Source organism: Halictus rubicundus, chromosome 4, assembly GCF_050948215.1.
Source record: "Halictus rubicundus isolate RS-2024b chromosome 4, iyHalRubi1_principal, whole genome shotgun sequence".
NCBI lineage: Eukaryota > Metazoa > Arthropoda > Insecta > Hymenoptera > Halictidae > Halictus > Halictus rubicundus.
The window spans coordinates 11379343-11402007 of NC_135152.1; the positions used below are offsets into that span (position 1 = coordinate 11379343).

At 34.7% G+C, this 22665-nt stretch overlaps 2 protein-coding genes across 3 annotated transcripts; one reads left to right on the forward strand and one right to left on the reverse strand.

Moving 5' to 3' along the window:
• Nucleotides 1-374: 374 nt before the first annotated feature.
• LOC143353396 (glycogen debranching enzyme) lies at nucleotides 375-9407 on the reverse strand. Its single transcript, XM_076786692.1, has 25 exons — nucleotides 9174-9407; nucleotides 8076-8199; nucleotides 7815-8004; nucleotides 7535-7742; nucleotides 6833-6967; nucleotides 6553-6771; nucleotides 6238-6473; nucleotides 5878-6090; nucleotides 5596-5790; nucleotides 5384-5513; nucleotides 5189-5312; nucleotides 4658-4923; nucleotides 4418-4576; nucleotides 4137-4345; nucleotides 3847-4050; nucleotides 3539-3771; nucleotides 3383-3472; nucleotides 3087-3264; nucleotides 2646-3002; nucleotides 2137-2284; nucleotides 1695-2058; nucleotides 1388-1596; nucleotides 917-1102; nucleotides 602-838; nucleotides 375-513 (listed from the first exon to the last, which is right to left on the reverse strand). The coding sequence occupies exons 1-25, from the start codon at nucleotides 9294-9296 to the stop codon at nucleotides 448-450; spliced, it is 4803 nt and encodes a 1600-aa protein (XP_076642807.1). The 5' UTR covers nucleotides 9297-9407; the 3' UTR covers nucleotides 375-447.
• A 1982-nt stretch (nucleotides 9408-11389) lies between these two features.
• LOC143353395 (proteasome adapter and scaffold protein ECM29) lies at nucleotides 11390-22663 on the forward strand. 2 transcript variants are annotated; one of them, XR_013082125.1, is made up of 29 exons: nucleotides 11390-11618; nucleotides 12251-12498; nucleotides 12573-12691; nucleotides 12993-13142; nucleotides 13227-13505; nucleotides 13587-13773; nucleotides 13833-13918; nucleotides 14002-14191; nucleotides 14514-14659; nucleotides 14735-15041; nucleotides 15174-15360; nucleotides 15450-15824; nucleotides 15897-16069; nucleotides 16153-16254; nucleotides 16547-16753; nucleotides 16819-16933; nucleotides 17011-17194; nucleotides 17268-17556; nucleotides 17637-17870; nucleotides 18335-18679; nucleotides 18766-18922; nucleotides 18998-19153; nucleotides 19231-19362; nucleotides 19431-19740; nucleotides 19828-20011; nucleotides 20102-20234; nucleotides 20303-20512; nucleotides 20583-20925; nucleotides 22370-22663. XR_013082125.1 is itself a non-coding variant. In XM_076786691.1 (28 exons), the coding sequence occupies exons 1-28, from the start codon at nucleotides 11594-11596 to the stop codon at nucleotides 20780-20782; spliced, it is 5430 nt and encodes a 1809-aa protein (XP_076642806.1). In that variant the 5' UTR covers nucleotides 11390-11593; the 3' UTR covers nucleotides 20783-20939. The 2 variants fall into 2 exon arrangements, 1 of the variants encoding a protein (XP_076642806.1); XM_076786691.1 differs by lacking the exon at nucleotides 22370-22663 and having other exon boundaries at nucleotides 20583-20939.
• The last annotated feature ends 2 nt before the right edge of the window (nucleotides 22664-22665 follow it).

Genomic DNA, 22665 nt, shown 5'->3' on the forward strand with positions numbered 1-22665 from the left:
TAGGAACTTTGTTGATAGTTTACCCGAGTATTTCAATGGCTCGTTTCCATAGGTAACTTGTGCCGTTTTTAGTACATCGCCTCCTGATATCGTCGAGAGGTCTGTGGTACTCGACAATGTTTCGATTGTATCCAAATTGCCAAGTAAAGTAGGAGAAACGTACTCGTGCCTGGTGTCTGAACCGCTTCTGTTCTCATCGGACTCTTGGATCGAGTACAAACCGTTGTTCGTAGACATGATATCGGTGGTTATAAGTTTGCACGGCTGTGTGCTTGTTTTCTCTACGTGCGAAATACAATATGCGTGTGTCTCCGTGCGTTGTGTACCTACGACAGTATCCGAGTGGTGCAACTTGTTGTCGTGTTCTGTACTTCTACGTCTACGTTCTTCCTCTAGTCGCAAATGTTCTAAGTGTAACTGGCGGTGGTGAACACACGCAAAATTGTATCAGTTCGTTCGTTCGATCTCCTCGGAACGTAACTCCCGTTTTATTTTATCTAAATCGTAAAGAACCTGGAAGCAAAAATATAAAATTACAGAAAAAAAAATAGAACGTACCGTTTCCTGGGCAGGAAAGAAAGTTCTTCGCTATTCTCCAAACCTCTAGAATAGCAGAAGCGCTCCAAGCTTGGGTTCTGCAGCTGTCCTTGCAATATTCGCCGTCTTTGTTAGTCAATTCGGGAAGACCTCTCCAGTGATTCGTGGAAGCTTCTATATAATGTCGAGAAATAATCGTTTCGGTCGAATCAATAGTACGGAGCAATTCTTCTTTTCCACCAACCAATGGAGCAAAGTACAGTCGTGCTCGAAGGAAATATCCCATAGGCCAAACCCATTCCTGTTGGTTACAATATATTATATCAATTTCATTTCGAGACACTTTAGAGCGATAAATAATTTTTCAAACACTATTTACAGGGCCTTGGTGGTAATTCCAACCATGGGCTAATTTAGTATCTCCACTGTCGTTCGAGTTATCATAGTATCCATTGTACGCCCAATCAGCGGGATCTAATGTTTTCATCCCAAGTGGTCCTAACAAAATTTCTTCTGTTTTCTTTAGAGCTGCCCATGCATGTTGCGGGTTGAACAATTCCGGAGCCTTTTCAAACGACAATGTTTTAATTTTGTGTTAGAGACTTTTTAAAAGAAATACATTACATGATTACTAAACTGTGGATTTTATGTATTTATGGTAAAAATGAATGTGCGGGAAACAAGACTGTAGAGACATTAGAAAAATTTGAAAATATTGTTACATTACTTTCGACCGACTAAAATTATTGACAGAAGATATACGGTCCCATCTAGCTACTATTTTTTACGATCGACATAAAACATTTTTATTTTGTATGAAAACCCACAGTCTAATGATTACGATACTTACAACCACCATGGCAATGGGGAAATTAGGTCGTAACTGATAATCAGCCCATGCTTGCGTTGCACCATGACTATCCTTATATATCCCACGTCGATGAATTAGCTCTGGCTGCAATTCATTCTCAGTTTTGGTTTCGTTAACGTAAAAGTATTTTTCGAAGTTCATTGAAATCTTGTCTGCCCACTGTTTGTAACTCCATGTCACAACAGATCCTGAAACATTACATCGAAGTGGAATATGAAAATGAAGAATATAAATAATAACTTGTTTAGAAAACAACAATTGAAGAGGGTGGTGCAATTTTTCTCACCATCACGGTTCTTTCTTTGCACGCTACCGTACGGGAAAAGGTTTTGTTTGTATAGTTCAGCCAGGAAGCTCAGAATACTCTTGCTGAGCCCCACTATTTCTACAGCCGAACCATCTCGTGGTGTCGCAGGCTTCCCCTTGTTACCGGCCTTCTCGGAAGATCCCATTTTGTCCATCCATGTGCCACAGTTGGCGTCATTTCCTCCAAATATAAATCCAGTCTCCGGATGCACTCCAATTTGATTATTAAAACCGCGATCGGTCATATGCTCGTCAATTTGTCTTCCAGCGTTCCTTTCCCTGAAGCAAAGTCCTTGGAAGTGCGTTAACAAAGCCTCTTGGACAACGTCGTGCAATGGTTGGTCCTGAAAATGCGTTGGAAAACATATTACATGCTTCTCATGTGCTCATTAACTTTACCAAGATAAAAACATACTACGTACTACTTCCCCTGCTGGTAGTGCTGATGAATCATCAGTCGGGAACAACCTGGAGACTTTATCAGTGAAAATCTTCAAACCATTTGGCACTTCTTGTATGTAACATTGAATCGTGTATAACCACCACCATAAAGAGTCTCGGCAATTGTATCTAAAAACATAATTTATAACAATAATCGTTTTGTATTTTCTACGTGGATTTTTAAGGGGGTATTTTGGCTGTCCGGAAATCGATTTTTCTTCAAGTATAAGTGTTGTAGAATATGTGTGCAAAAGGATTTGTTTGTATTCGTAAAATAAACGTGGTTATAGGCGTTGCGAGATTTAGATACAAGTTGAATCTTTAAACGCGTTTTTTTTTTTAAACAATTGCCACGATATCTCAAGTTCTAGTTGATCGATTGACTTAAAATTTTCAGAGACATTTTCTGAAAAGAATTCCTAAAAATTCGAGCAAAAACAGCCTCGAAAATAAGAATAGCCCCTTGAAGTTTGAAGTGTTGGCCATTTACCTGGCATTCTTTCCTTTGTCAAGTAGATTAGGAATCAGACCATGTCGTAAAGTTTCTCCGTAACCAAGGATAATGAATCTTGCTTCGGTGTATCTGCCCGTCAGTATGAGTAATCCTCTCAAAGCGATAAAAGTGTCTCTTCCCCAATTTCTCATATAACCAGTAGTGAAGTGTGGCAAGCCAGCAGACAGCGTCATGCACATTTGTTCGGTTTCTCCATTGTATTGTTTAACTAATGGCTTAGGTGGGTCTAAATTAGGCGATAGATCCGGCAATGGAGAGGATCTTACTACACCTCCCATTTGTATCGAAGTCAGAGACAACATTTTGATGAAAGTGGAGCCATCTTTCACGAAACTAATAACAGAATTAGGTCATTATAAAACGTTATTATATACAAATATGAAAAATTTAAATATTTATACATATTAAAATAAATACCTTGACATTAAGCTGTAGCATTGTTCGAGGAGAGTCATATAAACGTTAACAACTATGACATCGAAGTAACTAGGTACTAAATAGCGAGGTATCAATTTAAATGGCTCAGCAGCATCTTCCAGCCATTCTCCAAGAGCTTTAGTTCCATCGTCTTCCTTCAGACGTTGCCACGTGTAGTCTGTATATGTATAAGTCAAAGATAGAGAGAGGATATTATCATAGGATAAATGAAATAAAAATAGGTATAACGGTATTAACGCGAATATCGGTAGAAATAGGACGTAGACTGTTCTCACCTATTAACCAATTGCCCTGTCTCAGATTAATGCACATTGGATGACCCAGATCGTTATTTGGACGAATATCCGCTAACAAAGAAATGACGCCTGAAAATAGAAAATTTCTTGATTACTGTAATGAGAGAATTATATAGTAAATATTAAACAATTTACCTTGCAACCCTGCGTAGACAAGAGGACCGTATCCAGGGATGTCATATACACCGAATCTGTTTGAAGTTTCATCGCGTTCTTCTTGGTCGCATCTATATAATGCCTTGTTCAAATCCACCAAATTCATACGAGAAGCTATAACACGTAAATCAGAGCTCTTCGACGATGTTATCACTGAAATAGTATTGTGCAGTTTTGCAAGAGCAGGTTTTATGTTAACATGAAGTGACACTCTGAAAATGAGAAATATAGATTAATAGTCAAATCTATGCGAAAAAAGTACAAGAAGAAACACGTAGACGTATTACCGAATAGCAATGATAGAGCCCGGTTGGAAGTTCACAAAATTCAACTGAGTGATCTTAGGATCGCCAGAATCAACTTTTTCCAAAACTTCGGAATCACAGATCTGTATATGCTCTTTGAGACTTAAAACATATTCGGACAGGCCATTTATGTACGTATCGTCTTGGGCATATTTTTCTGGATAATGGAAAGGCGATGTTCCATTCCTAAAGTCAATTAAAGTCAATATGATGTCAATGACGATTTCAATACGCGCTAAAGAATAGAAAGAAAGGGATAGACAATTTCTTACTTTACTCCCACATGAGACAAAGACGCTTCTAAAACAATTTCTTCCACCACACCTTCCACACGCAATGGTTTCACATGCCTTCTCAGATCGTTAGCATTGGGATCTGGGTGTTTGAAAGCTGTGAAGGCAACGAGAACTACGCTATCATGAGATGTCGGAGAATGCCTTGTTACAGCCACTACGTCTGTATCCATTTGATCAACAAAAACCTGTAATTTCAGTAATTAATATTAAATTATTCATAGTTTCCAGAAAATAGATACCGCAAAAACTCAGCATACTTGAGAGAATTTTTGCTGTCCAAGAGTATAATGTAAGTCGTTTAAAGCTTTTTTCCCTGCAATTATGCCTGTCTTCAGTCCTACAAGTCCAATACCGTCTACCAAATCCTCATGATCGGTCCAAGAAGCATATTGTCTTGTTTCGTCCACTACGTGTATCTGTGGGAATTAATTAGTTAGAATTAAACAAAAAATTATTTGAAATAAAAATAGTGTACGAGTAGATATAAACAAATTTACATGATGCGGAACTAATTCATCGTATCCATGACTGCTGCCACTGGCGCACGCTGCCATCGATACAAGCGCAGCACTTGGTAGTAAATCAAATACGCTGCGTTTTTCCACTGGACTTGGATTGTCATGAGTTATGTCTAAGAAAAGCGCGTGTGCTATGCACGGTACTAGAGGCCGTTTACGTGGTTGCATAAACGCTCCGACTGGTTCACCTCCGTATCTGTATACTAATCGGCCTTCCTCGTGGCTGTCCCATGCAGACATTGCCTCTGTTTATAAAATTATTAGTCATTTAATAGCAGCATTCGTTTCGTTCGTGAAAGTATTCCAAATCAACACCAGGTTTACGGTGCACTAAAAGTGACTATTTTACATTACTTTATAAAAATAACAAGAATGTGTCTATCAAAATTTTTAGTCTCATGGATCTCTCTAATCTCTCATGGACGCATATCTTTACAATCTGAATAACCGTAAATTGGAAATATTAGAACGCGTTCCGTGAACACTAGTGTTAAAAATGAATCTTCGTACCCCGAATTAGAGAAGTGATACCAAGACGGTTCACGAATATATTGTCTTTTTGATCGGAATTAGTAAATAATTCTGCAACGACGTATAAATCTGGACGGACTCGTCGAGCAGCATCAAGCATGTACTGAAAAGTTTAAGGATGCATTAAAGATTAATAGAAATTTGAGCGTCCTTCAATTTCTTTCTATCAAGTACCTCTGCGACCGGAATAGGCGTCGAATGGCAATTGTCCAAACGGATACCATCAAATATTTTAGCTGTCTGCTCAACGTAAGTAGTCATGTGTTGCCATAAGAATGGGCAATCTTCTGGTTTCTCTCCATACCTTAAATACATGTATTCGCATGTAATAAGAGCAACGCAGACACTAAAACTCTTAATGGAAGAAACATAAATTTTTGCGTTACCTTAATTTCACACTATCACCCCAAGCAATGAGCTCTCTTCTTATATAAACATTGGAATCGGCATCTGCAAAATTCTTCAAAGGATCGCCATTCATCACCCACCCATTATGAACCATCAAATAACATCCTGCGTCTGAATACATTGTTGCTTCTCTTTCAGCCAACGTTTGAGGTGCTCCATAGTCAGTAAAATATCTGAATGGTAATTAGTGTGATTATTTACCAGAATCAGAGAAACGATTAAAATCCGAGAGTAACAAAATTTGTTTAAAGGAAGAATACCTAGGGACAAGAGGGTTCCTTTCGCTTATTTCTTTGAGCCTTGGTCCATCAGGTTGTACTCTGAAGTATCTGATACCAGCAACCGTGTTCTCGATTGCAGCATTCAAATGGTTTTGTATCTCGTTAATTATCGCATCATTAAGTTCCTGTAACTTTTTCCTCAAATCTTCTGCACATCGTTTCAGACGAGTTTCCTCGTCAAAACAGTCGACTCTGTAATCGTATAATATATTAAGGTCAGTGTAAAAGTTCGTTCCCGATTTCATATTGTATTTTGATACGAAATCGGACACACACTTTTGCACTGATGTAATAGTAGCGGCAAAAAAAAGATTGTACCATTGTTACAAAATCATTTACCTGTATATATTATATTTTCGCAATGCGAGCTGCATATTTATTGTTGCTTTCAATCTACGGTATTTCGGATCTTTGATCACTTCTATATCCTCCAATATTGGCTCGGTAATGTCCTGAGGCATTTGGTTTCGTGCTAAATTCAGAAATTCGGCAATGGTTTCATTGATGTCTACTATGTATAATTCTTGTATTTTTACGAGCGGTAGAAAATATGTATGAAGTGCATGGCGAATCGACTGAAAGCATAAAAAGCAATTAATATTTATACAATTATTGTTATCGCATACGAATACGGATGTAATTTGTTTGATTTACATTTAAATGCTCTTCGGTTTCGACTACTGAAGGAATACCCTTGAACTCCCATTCTCCAGCAGCTACTTGTACCGTCAATTCAAATAACGCGGCATCCAAAATATATGCAGGGCGCAAGTGAGGACTATTCGAACAATTGTATGTACATTCTGGATGAGATACTAAGAATGGACTTTCGTTGGCCGTGTGATTCAATACAATATCACATATACTTAACATCTGTAATGAAATGACGTTATAAAAAGAAATCATTCTGCTTATGAGAAGTTAAACGACGTACATTCCATTCGTTACGCATTTTATTTGTAAGTCGTTCAATATCGTCGAATGTTACCGGTTTCTCGTCATCATTGAAGGATGGATTTAATTTTAATTGATCGCTAAGGCTGTAAGATGATTTAGAGAATCCCAACTCCTAAAAAATAATGCAGTTTGTGTTACAAATTATATTATTAAGTTGTTACATATGAGATGTCCGATTTTAGAATACAAATCTTATAAAACGTTTTGTTCAAGAAATGCTACTACAGTTTACAGGTTTATTACAGAAAACTATTAAAATACAAAGCTAATCCTTAATATCCTATCTTGAATTTGAATCTAGATGTCTAAATTTATTTTTAAATAAATTTTATTTTAACGTCAATCAATGCGACTAGTCGTATATTCCTTTTATGTATGCAGAAAAATAACATATTGACGATAACATTATGGTCGAAATGTACTATTCGTACTATTCGTTGATGGTAAAAAGGACTACAAAATGGAGATAACAATCTTGTAAATGAAGAACGTGAATGACCAAAAAATTCAATTTTTATCGTAATACAATCAAGAAACTTGAAATTCGTTGACAGAATACGTTGGTTACAATGGTGCTTACTTTGATCGATAAGTTCATTTAGGATAAAAGTTACGTTTGTTTAATGTTACTGTTAACAATCGGATATTTCATAATAGTATAGCAATTAATTAATATTACCTGAATTGGTGTGAAGTGAATTATGTTGTACCCAGAATTTCGAGCTACTAAAAGCTTGTCTTCCCATGTAGAGAAAGGTCCTAAACATTTTGCCAGAACAGTTTGACACTGAATACAATCTAATGGCAATGCTTCTCCAGATGCTCCAACTTTCAGTTCTGGGTCAACCAATAAATATCCAGAAGCAATTGGTTTTGTGCCTTCAGAACTAAAAAGTTAAATATTAATGTATAATATTTTAAATAGTTAATATTAACATTGTACGCATAATAATACTTACTTAGGATCTGTGAGATAATAATGGAATGAACCAGCCAAAGATAAACATATGCTGGCTGTCTCGTTTGACCATTGTAATGGATAATATGTGTGTCTCTCGAATGTCTGAGTGTTGCTCAAAGGATGATTTATAAATAGGTCAAGTGTTTTCCCAAGCAAGGAAGCGCCTAATCGAAATTCCACTCTCCATCCTGTAGAATATAATTTTGTGTTTAAAAAATGATTTCGAGTAAATAACAATTATATATTTATAATTACATACCTTTCTTTAATCTATACAGTATCCCATCAAGATGTTCTCCATTATTTAGAGTTAAGACTCTTATCTGCTCAGAGTCCACACTTTGCGATGATGACATATGCTCTGTCATATTCTCAGTCACTGCCTACAAAAGAAACAAATGTTCTGTAACATCTAGAATATTTAACTTCTACATTCTAATTGTAGCAAAGATATATTCATATTTTTTTTATATTTATAACTTTATACTTTCACAACATATTTCTTGTAATACACCATATTAAAACACTAATTAATTCTATTAGCAACACAACACAGGACTTTTGAAACTAACAGGAACTAAATAAAGAATAAATGAAAAATTTGTTTTAATGAGTACACTGAATATACTGGAATGGTAAGATACGTTAGACAATTATAAATTGATGAAACATTTCAAACTAAGCGTGACAATCCATATTAGTTCTGTAAGACAAATTGCTCGTCGAGAGCCTAGTACTTACACGCAAGATGCGGTAAATGGATAAATACTTAGGCCACAAGTTCCTTTAATATAAGTTAGCAGCACAAAGCAGTTAGCGAGCGTACAAGATGCATATTACATTACAGGGTTCTGCTGCATGAACATGCACAAAGCCTTGAGCTATTCTCATCTAGATGCTTGGATTACCTCTTTGTAATAGTAAGGACAGAAGCAGACTTCCTACCATATAGTATTAATTGTACATTTATTACTACGGTTCTATGTCTGACTTCCAATTCAATTCTGACTAATTTTAACAAAGCAAGTAATTGTGATTATTTGCCCATTATTGTGGCATTAGTCGGAAGATTCAAACAAGAATTTTATTGCAATTAGAGTTTTAGTTTCTTAAATATTTTTGTCTGCTGTTGAATACATAATTGCATGTACGTGTATTAATACATATACGTGTAGAATATTTTCAACGTTAATGACTTTTTCCGAATGAAGCACCATGATTTTATTGATCGAGTGTCGCAAAGACAATGAATTATCGAATGGTAATTAAATGAATAATGAGGACCTTATCAGTCATGACAAATGATACAAATGTAAGGGAGTTATTGGGAATTATTGATATATCTGTTGAAACTTACATAATAACAAAGATATTTTAAGTAGTGACAACTGTAAAGACGCCGAAGAATGCTCCTAAGCTTCTTGATTAGTGCCTTTGATGCATCTCGAAAAAAATTACTTATTGCAAGCACAGAACCCATTCTCAAAATAACGTAATCATATGGCTGAAATCACTTGTTACTAAGCGAAACGAATTCGTTAAATTAATTGTATGCTATCACAGCTCTTATCACAGTTGTTTTTTTTTTTACTTAAGCAAAGGCCATTTCCTATAACAGATGCAAAGATATATGTGTATATTTAGAATAGATGATAAACCGTTAATCACTTTCAATAATAAAAATATTAGGTAATTCCTTTTAAATTAGCGATAAAAATATAAAAAAATATTAGTTATTAATATTTACCGTTCTATTTCATTAAAACAAGATAATATGTTAGGAAACTGCTTTATTTGTTCTTTCAATATACATGTAAATATATATGTAAAAAATACAATATGTTTACATTGAAAATACAATAATATTATTTATTGTTGCCTGTAGTTATTTCTAAAAATGTTAAAGAATTATGTTCGTATAAAATGTATGTTTGACGAAATAAAGATTCAAATCGGACCGTCTATCGATCGAATACAATCGTGTAAACATAAAAGTTTAAATGACGTTAATGTTGTAAAGCTTGTATGAGAGAATGTATCAATTTAAAATAAGTATGTCAAAGCTGCTTGAATGCAATTATGATTGTTATTTATGAATATATGATTGATTTGTAACAGCACATCATAATAGGCGTATAGTGGGTTAATAAATGCAAAGAAAATTCTAATTAATGGTTTTGCCCTCGTGTAACTGAAGCATGCAAATATAAAATAGTTACAACGACTTCTTAGAAAACACATATATTACAATTTTCTCCTGAGTATAATCTCGTGCATCTGTTTTCATACCTGACTACTCTGCTAACTTTTCGATAAGAAAAATTGTTAGATTCTCATTCCAAAAGAACAGGAGAAAAGTGTAAACGAGACAATATCGGGCGAAATGGAATTCTAACGCGCGTATTTCTACGGAATAAAATACTAAATAAGATTCACTGTACAATAGATTATTTTTTGTAATAAACTTAAGACTAACGCGTTTCCTTTGAATTTGACCTCTAATTCGGCGCAGACGAAGTTTGGAGGTCACGAAAATAGAAACATGGTTCAAGTTAAAGTAACAGCTGAAAGCAGACGACAGGTTGCCGTTGATGACAAATTCAGACTTGTTGATTGGACAATCATCCACGGCAACTTCGTAGCCGTTCTTTAAATATCTTCTCTGTTAAAATGTATTTTTACGATCAGTTACCCTATTTAAATAATTGTCCGTCAAAGTGAGGCATTAATGGATTAAAATCTCTAATCTGATAGATTAATTGATGCTTATGATTAACAATGACGAGACGTCAAAAAGCGCGTTCGACTGAATCGATTGACGAAGTTACTGGTTGTAAATATTAATCGCTTATCTTCAATCATTGATCGAAGATATAAATTGTATAAATAGAATATAGTAATAATAGAAAATGGTCTAGAGACCATTATGCTGAGATAAATTATAACTTTCTTTTTATTCTAAAACAATGGCTATGTAGCACAAATCTGTTAAGCGAAAGAGTTCATTCATTTCGATAAAAATAGTTTAAAGTAAAAGGGTTCGAAATCTTACGATTACGTATACAATATTTGTGCTAATTGTACGTTCTGTATATTCATGTGTTTCGTCAAAGATTTTGTTTTTAAAAACAGTGACCTCATATTTTGTTTTCAATCATAAAGTTATAGAAGCAAATATGTACTTTTCATTTTTTATGAGGGAGATCTAGGGGAAAAAAGAGTTTTTCAAGTACATAGTAAATAATATAAATAGGTTATTTTACTTTTAAATCTCGAAAATTGTTAGTAAAAACGAAATAATGTTATGTTATGAAATTATGTTACGATTTAATACTATATTACTTTCAATTGATACTTTTGTATACAAGAGTCGTAATGTTCATGTATATACATAAGTATATTTAAGTTTGCATATTAAATAGGTTATAATTTTGCAAGACACAGTAATGTTACCAATGATCGTGTAATTGAAGACAGTTATTTATGGTATTTTGATTAAAAATATAAATACAATTTAATAATATTTTAATAATAAATGAAGCAAATTTTGATTCTAGTTATGTATGCTATACTTAAGTGTTCCCAATGTTACGAAGATAAATCTTGAAAATCGAATATTATCGTTTACACGGTGAAACAGGTGAAATTATAGAAAGGAATACAGTGCATTAATAATTTTTCAGTTTGATTAGCTTTATGCAAAACTGTTCATTAAAAACTGGTGATATTTCTTATTAATCACTGTCATTCGCTTTCTCTTGCGCACATTATTTCAAAATGGCAGCTGCTACGGACGAGCTTAGTAAGTAATCCCGAAAAAACTCAAAATTATTTTATGTCGTAATGTTTTTTTCTACTCGAACGGTGCTTAATACTATCAAGTATACCATGAACTATTTAATAAAATCTAAATTGGTTACGATTACAATAATATCAAAAATATAATTGCTTGTGAAAGAAAGTTAGTTGTCATGCCGTGTTGCAGAAGGCAACTTTAAATTGTTTCATTTCTTTTTATAATAATTCACATTCAAATTTATATTCTGCAATTAATTTTACGGTTCAACATATCTCTTAGCATGATTTTCTGTGCATATTTGTATTTGTCAGTTGAGTAATACCGTATGACACTGTTACTCTCTCCTACAATTTATTCCATAATAACATTTAATGTTTTATCGTAGGATTAGAATAACAACTTTTCTCTATCGTACAATATAGTATTTCAATTATTATAAATTGCTAAGTACAATTAGTCAATAGTTAACAATGTCTGTTTATTACTCAATATCAAAGACTAAACTTAAAAGTCTTCAATCCATTTCTTTAAATCAGTTTTTTATATTTTTTGATAATGCCGATATTATTTGATATTTAAGAAATGATTTTAGATGTATTAGGGAATTAATTTACGTACAATTTATTTCATTGTAGTTCTATTGGAACGAGTGTTTATCCGATTGGCATCTGCAGACACTGACGAGCAGTTGCAAACAGCAGTATGCAAGTTTTTGCCTCCAGTTTTGCTAAAGTTATCCAGCTCCCAGGAAGGAGTCAGGAAAAAAGTGATGGAACTATTAGTTCACATAAATAAAAGAATAAAAAGTAGACCACAAGTTCAACTGCCAGTTGAGGCTCTATTATTGCAATATCAAGATCCAGCTGCCAGTTCATTTGTTATTGTATGTTATCTTCAAAATGTACCCAGTGCTACTAAGATTTTACAAGATGTGAATTAATTTTTATATGTTTATAGAATTTTACCATTATATACATAAAACTAGGATATCCTAGGATGGAAATGGAAAGACAAGCCAACCTAGTTCCAAGCGTGTTGAATGCTATAGAAGGAAAACCATTGTCTCATCAAGATAGGTTTGTTAATAGTCTATTACTACAGTAGGTCCTCGTTTGTTGCACTCGCAATCAAAAGTGTTGTGAGTCGCGTTGCGACTATTTCTTTATATCATTATATGCTGTAAATATTGTGGCGTCACTACACAGTGATCGCGATTTTAATTGAATAGTGAGGAAGTTATAAGTGGGAAATCTTGTGCAATTGATCTGACACCTTGTTCATTGTAAAAACCTTGTCTAAAATTCCAGTCCTGTTTTCTTTTAACGAGCGAGTACCTACTGTATATGCAACTAAAACGTATCTACAAAAATGTTTCAGTTTGTTACTCATAATAATGCCTGTATTGGGTCATATCGATATCCCTATGGATCCTGATAAACGGGCATCCCTTCTTGGTCTGCAAGATAAACCTTACGTAGCGAAACAGTTAATCAACTTTATGCTTGATGTACTGTTATTACCATATGGGTAAGAATATTTATTATATGGTTACATTCCGAGCTTGTTATTAATAGCACTCAATTAAATTCTAATTGAGAATTATTACTCTAGATCTGTGGGGCAAACAGAGACTCAACAACCAGGTCAAGCAATAGATTGGTCACAGTTTCCTGTGCCACCTGGATTAAGTGAATATGCCTTTAAACGAGTAATTGGAGAAAAACCACCAACAGCTGAACAGCTTGAACAAACAAAGCTTGGAATTGTAAAATTCTTGGCTGGGGGATTTTTCCCTGACTCGGACATCCTTATACATTTGATAGTAGCTGCTGCAGACACTAGATTCAATGTTGCTAACATGGCAGACTTGGAATTGAAAAAAATTGTTAAGTAAGTTTATTTATATATATACATGTAGATATAATTCATAACAAATGTTAAATACTTTCAATTGTTTTTGTAAATATTCAGTACATTGAATTGGTCATCGAAGCAGTTAGCTACTCCACTGTACACGCTATTTTTGGGTACTAACCCGTTGAAAGAAGTTAAGCTAGAGATGAAGCGACTGCCTGCAAGTACCCGAATTCGATTGAAATTGTTGCATTATTTGTGTCGTATAACCAAAGTTGATTTCATCATAACGCCATGCATAGAGGTATGTTTTATAATTTTATATCATATGTAGCGATATCTCTAACATAAATTAACTTACAGGTAGTTTTCGACTCTCTTTACGGAAAGAATACAAATCCCAAGTTGAAATCAATGGCGTTGCAGTTCACATTAAATATTGTTCAACAGTAAGCTTAATATGTTCTAATTTCTTTTTTCTTTAATTATTATTCGTATGAATGGTGATTATATATTTTTGCATTACTTCAAGGTGTAGTCTTGCGCCTTTGGCTTGCGTAGATAGTCTCATTTTAAACGGAATGATGCAATTAATCTCTGAATTTGAAGACAGTCACAAAATAATGGCATATACCATTATTGGACAGTTGGGACAGAGGGTTCCACGATTGTTACGAATGAACCTAAATACGTTAAAGAATTTATTTGACGCACTTGTGTCGGTAAGTAAATTAGTAATAATTGCATTCATATATTATAGTATAATATGTGAATATATGCACATTATGTTATCAACACTAGGTTTACAGGACGCGTTATAATATTTTTAATTTACGATTGTTGAGATTGCAAAGATACATTCATGAGGAATTATTTACAAATTTATTTCTTTGGGTGTATATTATTAAGAAAAATGGGTAAAATTTGGATAGATGCATTCTCGTTATTTTTATAAAGTGATGTAAAACAGTTATTTTTAGTGTTCCATAAACCTGGTGTTAAAGTTTTCTGACTCATCTCATTCATTTTTTTATGATATTTAAGACGGAAGGCGATTTACAAAGGGCTGTACGCGATGCCTTAATTGCCGTAACATCTGCATTTGCGCTTAAAAAGGAAAATGAAACTAATATAGCTTCGATGAACGATTTATTGTCGCCCTATATCGAATCACCCGAATCTAATGTTAGGCAAGTGCCTATTTTTGTGTATATAGTGCAATATTTTTAACTATTTTTGTTAATACACTTTTTTTTTAAATACAGATTTGTGGCCATGCATTACGCTGCTAATGTATTTCCACCAGATGATGTACCGTCTCGTTATCTTTTGTTACTGTCATCCGGAGATAGCAAAGATGAGATCAGTTCGGAAGCCGTTAGGGTTCTATACGGCATTATTCAAAGGAACGAGAGTGACGCACAAGAGAATAGTCAAGTTGTGCTACCAGATTTTCAAAAATTGGTTATTTACTTATACTCGAAAATGCAGACCAGAATGCCTACTTCTAACAGTGGCAAAATTAATGTAGAAAGTAAAGTACTTCCATTCAGTGTCACCGTATTCACACAGGTAATTGATTTGAGATAAATCAATGTATTAGGTCAGTGCCCGATTCCTTGTTGTTTTTGAATACGAAATCGGGCACGATCTTTTTTGCACTGACCTAATATTTTACGTAACTAAGTACTTTTATTCTTACAGATAATTGCCTATCTTCGCATTTGTTTAGCGAGAAGTGCTAATGTAGTTACAAGCCATGAACCACTGCAACATCCTTGTGAAAGTACACCATTGATCGCACGTTACTTGGAAAATCTGTACAGACAACAGCCTGAAATATTAAATAATTATCTTGATATGATTTTAATTCTTAGTCATGCTTCTGCAGGTAAAAGTAACGATTATGATCATGCGTTCGACATTAGTATACTTTATGTATGGTTTATGATACTAAACGTTACATTTTATCTAATACAGATCAATGTTCCCTACAAGCTTTATTAGAAGTAGTTGGTTCTGTTCCACAGTATCTAACAAAACTGTATGAGAAAGAAACTCAAGAAAAGTGGCTTCAGGGTTTACTTAAGTCTACTAAACCAGACATACGCCAATTAGCTGCTCAAATTTATGGTGCAATAACTGCTCCATTAGCCGATTCTGCTTTCTGGGCTGAAGTGCGTCAACTTACAAATGTAACGAACGAATATGAGAAAAAACAGAAAAAGAATATCGAGGAACTGCATGGGGCAATATTGGCCTTCACATATATGATGGAAAGAAGATTATTTTCTCGTAAAAATTCCATGGACACGTTCAATATAGATTTGTATACAAATATTGTGAAATTCACATGTACGTGTATCGATATCGATATACGCACCCACGAAAATATCGCCACACTCTATATTAAAAATATTCTTTCAGGTATTCTTCTTCATGACAATTCACGCCTTTTAATGGAGGTTGCAATAGAAAGTATTGGCATCCTGGGAAAAACATATAGCTTGCCATTACCAAATGCTGGTGACGAACCAAATAAGAAAACGGTTGTAGAATCACTATTTTCTGTACAGACTGACGCGAAATTGAATACCAAGGTTTCTAGATTACTTTTTAAAGAAAATTCAACAACTAGGATACTAAGACTAACATCTTACGCATTTTGTTTTTATTCTTATAGATTAAAGAGAAGGCTGCGATTTCCTTAGGGTACTTGTGTCTAGGTGAAAATTTTCCATATACCTCAGACATAGTGACCAAAATAATTACTATGGTCAAGGAGGTAAATACATGATATTAACACTCGTTTGACTATAGAAATATTACGTGGACGGTAGATCTTTTTATAGTAAGATTTACGTAACAATGGTTATTTAATTCGCATTTAATTTTATAAAATATAGGTTTTTTTTTAATGAATCCTCACCTCAATTTATACATTCTACATTTGTTGCTTTCTTTGAAACTGTAATTTTTGGGTTTAAAAATACGCGTCGGCGGTTGTGCGAGTGTTAAGATTAAGTTTGACTCATACAGGGACACAAATTATACGCATATCTTTTCAAATTTTATAGACAAAAGACGTTGAAGTTCATTTAACTTTGGGAGAAGCTTTAGTGTGTTGTGTCCAGGGGCAAGCACATGTAGAGACACGAAATGCTTGGGAAACACTGCCAAGTGAACATAAAATACCTCTTAGCAATGCCAGTACAGAACTGCTGATGCATACGGTAGACGAATTGCTTAAGATACATAGAGAACCGCATCCTAACTTGAGACAGGTATTTATTTGCTAATTTCTGACTCTTTTCATTTCATTTTCTTTACTCTTCCTATTTTTTGTAAGGCGGTCTGTGTGTGGCTACTAGCACTCTTGAAATATAATATTCATGAGGAATGTATCAAAGAAAGGTTTTCATCGTTGCATCATGCGTTCATAGATTTCCTATCTGATGATAGCAGTAAGTGCTACCAAACTCTGTAATATTCGGAAAATAATTAAAGAATTTATCTGAAGTATATGTTATTCTCATTGCAGATATCGTGCAAGACATTGCAGCAAAAGCACTCAGTCTGATACATGTTAACAGCTCGAAGGAAGAAAAAGAAGTGTTGGTTTCAAACATATTAGATCAATTTATACATGGTCGTAAGGCTGTAAAACAAGTTACCGCAGATACAAAATTATTCGAGGAAGGTCAACTGGGAAAATCACCTACGAGGTATAACATCTTTTTTCAAGCTTCGAACCTCGTACTTTGAATTGATATCGTATTAAAAACATTTCATTTGCAGCGGAAACCTATCGACATACAAAGAAATTTGTTCCCTAGCCACGGAACTACAGAAGCCGGATTTAATATATTATTTTATGCATCTGGCGAATCACAATGCTGTGTGGAATTCGAAAAAAGGCGCTGCATTTGGATTCGCTGCTATCGCTAAAATGGGCAGCGAAGAATTGAATAAGTACTTGCCGAGCATAATCCCACGCTTGTATAGGTATCAGTTCGACCCGACACCAAAAATACAGCAGAGTATGTCTAACATCTGGCGCATAATTGTTCCATCGACGAATAAGGCTGTGAGTATCGGTCGTTAGAAAATTCTCAACTTCTCATGTGTACAAGAAATCATTTACAATAATTTTTCGTGCCTCGATAGATCGAACAGTATCATAATGAAATATTGAAAGATATAACTGATAATTTATTACATCACGAATGGAGAGTGCGTATTAGTAGTTGCAATGCGCTTGCAGATCTGTTAAGAGCGAATGTTCGTTTCAATCTTGCGGAATGCGCGCCCGAGTTGTGGAAGAAACTATTTCGTGTAATGGATGACATTCATGAGGGCACCAGGTTAGCAGCTACGAGTACTACTAAAATATTCAGCAAGGTAAGTTTTGCGTTTCACATATTCGTGGGTTCTTGTTATGGTGAACCTGCAGAACAGCTACCTGCTAGAGGTGTGCGAGAACCCGAAAATGTCGGGTCGGGTAGGGTCGAGAATTTTATTCGGGATCGGGACGGGTTCTCGAATATTTTCGGGAATCCGAAAATGTTTTTGACATTATCCTTGTTTCCGAAGTGGCCGGTGACCGGTTACCAATATTAACGCTTGAGGTGTCACAGACGCACAAGTAAAAGCAGAATTCACTGTAGTGGTACCAATAGTTTTTCGCAAATATCTCGGAAACCGAGCGAGATCGCTACTAATATGTACAAGGAAAAGTTGTTCAAAATGTCGATTTCTTCAACATATCCAAAAATTATCGAAATTGGAGGGTAGGTGGTCGTTGTGCAGGTTCACCCTTGTCATTGTAATTGTTTTTCATAATTTTTTTCGAATTACAAATACAGATTTGTATCCGTTATTGCGATTCCGTTAATGGCAAAGAAGGAGAAGAAACTATACAAGCGATACTACCTGTACTGTTGGATACAGGAATAACTAATGTCCTGGACACCGTGCGATCGGTATCTCTACACACAGTGTCGCAATTAGTAACAAAAGCCGGCCCGTTGCTTAAACCGTCTCTGGTTACTTTGATTCCTGCTATTCTATCTTCAATTGGGGAATCAGAGAATCCAAGTTTATCCTATTTGAGTGTCAGATATGGATCGTCGTCGGAAACACAAGAGACTATTGATAGTATTAGAGCCAGTGCTACTAAGGGACACTCTGCTACTGATACATTAACAAAAGTAAGTTTCTTTTACAGCAAATGATGCGCGTATAATATATACATATATTTACACTATAATAATTCTTTTTATTTATTTGGATCTAGTGTGTACAGTACATTGACGCGGAGATTTTGAAAGCATTAATACCGAAAGTAGTGGACTTAATGAAGTCTAGCGTAGGATTTGGAACAAAAATAGCTTGTTCGCATTTTATAATTCTTTTATGTACTTATCATAAGATGGAACTGCAACCTTACGCTGGTAATTAAAAAATCACAAATGCATTATTATTATTATACTGATGATTTAATGTTATAAATGACATTTATTGCACAGGTAAAGTTTTGTCTGCATTGCTGAACGGTCTGTCAGATCGCAATTCAGTCGTGAGAAAGAATAATGCGATTGCTATCGGTCACATAGTAGTATCAGTAAAAGAATCTAGTCTCGACAAACTGTTCAAAACACTCTATACATGGTATATAGAAAAAGGTATGTAGAAACCAGTTCTTTCAAACGTCACTTATTTGTTGAATGATGGAGGAAAAGTAATTGCATTTTCATTTCAGATGACTCAACCAAAATATCGGTTGGACAAACACTGCAAGCTATAAATAATTATAATCAAGATGTCCTGAAGAAATATTCGAATATCGTTATGCCACTTACCTTCTTCGCGATGCACATGCAGAAGACGCAAGGTTTGTAGTTGGTCTAACAATTAAATCTGTAAATGTTTTCTGATATTTATGGATCGTTATCTTATCAGAGAATGAAAATATGGTCACTTTATGGACCGACCTATGGAACGAGATAACACCCGGAACCGAAGCCGGAATTATGCAAAACTTGGAAACAATAACAGAACTTTTACGGTCGTCTCTTGAGTCACAATCATGGACTGCAAAAGCACAAGCTGCCAATGCGGTTCACACTTTGGCTCAGAAATTGGGAAATCGTCTCGACCCCACTGTTCGCAATACTTTATTGAAGGTTTTAACCGATGGTCTACGTGGAAGAACTTGGGATGGAAAAGAAAGGGTGCTAAACGCTTTGGCTACACTGTCGTGTAACAGCAAGTACGGATAGAAATATGTTTTCTCCTTAAACGACAAATAAGATAACTCTGATGAGGTAACGTTGTATTGTTGTGTTTATAATTATAGGCAAGCTCTCAAAGAAGACCCTGATATGTGTGCGGTTATAGTCGAAACGTTGCACAGAGAAAGTAAAAAAGAAGCTTTTGAATACCGGCGACATGCTCTACAAGCCTTTGGTACTGTTCTGCATGAGCTAGATATTGACAAATTCCGAGAGATAAGCGATATTTTTGAAGAAATTTGGAGATCGGTAAATAAAAAAAAATTTAAATAATTATGACATAATATTTATCGGAGCTATATGAGTACAATACTCTAATCTCAACATCGTCGGCCACAGGTGCAGAATAAAAGTGACAACGAAACTCTGCATTCCGATGAAAGGACAAAAAGAAACGAGGATATTCTGAAGTTACACGAAACCGTTTATGGAGCACTTGGAAAAGCATGGCCAACTTGCAAGGAAACTCAAGGTAAACAGTCGGTTGGACTCGATGCATGAGATTTATATTTTTCCTACATTTAATTTCTGTCTGTTTAGACAAATATTGCGTAGAAATCGTAACCCGTTTTGAAAAAGTATTTCCCACGCAATCGACAATTATACAGGTGTCAATGTTGACATCGCTTACGTTATTTGTGAATAAACTTGCCTTGCTCAAATTGGACAGTGCGCAATTATCAATGAAAGATAAAGAAATGTTGCACGAGATTTGCGATAAGTTGAATAAAATACTAGGATATAGTATAGGTAAGTGGTGATAAGGATTATTTTCTACTTAGCGGAAGATGTAAATAAAATAATTGCTCTGTTTTTACAGGTATTTCGTACACTAGGATTAGAAGCGAATCTTTGGACATAGCTTTATCCCTTGGTACAAAGTTGCGCGACACTAAAAATATTGAACATTTTCATAAAACAATCACTGTACTCAAAGAGTTTCTGCCCCAATTAGCGAAAGATAATGAACCGGAGATTTTAACCAGGCTTATGAATATCAAGCAGACATTTAAGCTGTGAGAATTAAATGAAATTTGAAGTACTATCTAATCTAGATGTTGTTGGCAATTTACGACTCCGATTTAAATAACTGAAAAATATTGGTGATAAAAATGGCGTAATATTTGCAAAAGTTCGTTTAATGATACTTCATTATAATCGTGGCTCGTATGTATAACAATAACAATCGTTTAATAGTGCATAATTTAAACCTGCTGTGTTCTTTGGGTTTTCCCCGACCTACTCGCATTTTCATATATTTAACCCTTTGCACTCGAGCGGCGCCGATACGGCGCCCGCCAGATTTGAAGTGTCAACTCGAGCGGCGCCGATACGGCGCCCGGCTGATTTGAATCGGATTCAAAATCAAAGAACTTTCGATAGAAATGAGGTAGAGTGATGAAATTTTTTTTTAAATTAAAGCTGAAACTTTGTAGAATAAGGGAAAAATAAGGAGATTATGGTACGAACGTTTTTTAACCTTGAGAAAATTCGTTAAACTTGAACAATTTCAAGAAACTTGTGGTTTTTCCAATATAACGCGCGGAAAATTTTTTTTAACATGTTATACACCATTTCCCATAGATTTTTTCACGCTAATTTCAAATTTGGTTTCAAAATTTGTCTACGACGTCAGGATTTTGTAAAATATAGATTTTTGTGACAAAAACTAATGAAATCATTTCTATCGAAAGTTCTTTGATTTTGAATCCGTTTTCGTCCAAATTGCCCACTGTGTGACGCTGCTGCGGCGTTACAGTCTTTTTTTTGGCTCATGGAAATTTGCCTCATCAATTCTTACCTTCTCTACAAACAAGAGAAGACTAAAAAAGGGAAAAAGCCACTGAGCCATTTGAAATTTTTAAAAACACTTGTTTAGCAATTGAGAGGAACATATCGCCAGCATCGTGAACAAGCGTCTACGTCGCATTCTGATGACATTAGACTCAATGGAAAGCTGCACATACTACTTAAAGGGCCGAAAAGGGACTGTAAGGTTTGCTCTGACCGTAATACGCCTGGAGGTAGGCGGGAAGTAACATATTATTGTGATACGTGTCCTGATAAACCTAGGTTGCATCTTAGGCATTGTTTTACGCAATATCATACAAAAACTAATTACAGAGTATAATATTTCTCAAATTTTGTTGTTTTTGATATAAAAATAAATAAATTGGTGAAATTTTATTATTTGTATACGTTTGTTTGTTGATAAATGATTTTAAAGTACTTGTAAAATGTTTCCCTAATTTGGCCGAAATCGTCTCGAGTTGCTGGTTTGCGCAAGCGAAAAAGGCCTCGAGTGCAAAGGGTTAATATTATTATGGTTGCGCAATTATTTTTCGATCAAGTCGCATGCTCATCTCTCCGAAGGTTTTGTATTTAAGAAAAGCATAAGAAAATTGTTACTATACATGCTCTCTTTTCCGGATACTATTTTACATTTACGGTTCAATTGAGAATCGCAGCAGGATTAAATCTAGCTTTAGTACTGATATTTTTTATGGTTTCCTATGTTTTTACACGCACTGTAAAAAGATAGGAAAATGTATATTTATAAATATATTTGTCGTCCTATAAGTTCTGTACGAATAATATATTACACAGATTACGAAGTTCATGAGCATTTTCACCTTTAATAATGTTATAAAAACCTATCTGAATCGACAAAACTTGTACGTAGAACACGTTTTTTTTTTAAGTATATTTTCACATTCGTGTAGGTAAGTAATGTGCAATATACAGATAACAATTATAATTATGTATTATCGTTTTTACATAAGCAGTCACTTACATGTGCCACAAATAAAAAATTAAATACTAAATCCGAACGATTGTGGAATTTGACTGAATAAATTGTAAGTATTTATATTGCAAATAAAACTGCAGCAAATGATTTCACC

What these genes read in the sequence shown, in the direction of transcription:
- LOC143353396 (XM_076786692.1), bottom strand. Translation starts at nt 9,296, where the DNA reads ATGGGTTCTGTGCTTGCAATAAGTAATTTTTTTCGAGATGCATCAAAG. An exon ending in TTCACTTCACACCAATTCAG is followed by an intron (nt 6,968 to 7,534) that starts GTAATATTAATT and finishes ATTATTTTTTAG; the next exon opens with GAGTTGGGATTCTCTAAATC. An exon ending in GACAGCAAAAATTCTCTCAA is followed by an intron (nt 4,346 to 4,417) that starts GTATGCTGAGTT and finishes CTGAAATTACAG; the next exon opens with GTTTTTGTTGATCAAATGGA.
- LOC143353395 (XM_076786691.1), top strand. Translation starts at nt 11,594, where the DNA reads ATGGCAGCTGCTACGGACGAGCTTA. An exon ending in GAATTGAAAAAAATTGTTAA is followed by an intron (nt 13,506 to 13,586) that starts GTAAGTTTATTT and finishes GTAAATATTCAG; the next exon opens with TACATTGAATTGGTCATCGA. An exon ending in GTGTCACCGTATTCACACAG is followed by an intron (nt 15,042 to 15,173) that starts GTAATTGATTTG and finishes TTATTCTTACAG; the next exon opens with ATAATTGCCTATCTTCGCAT.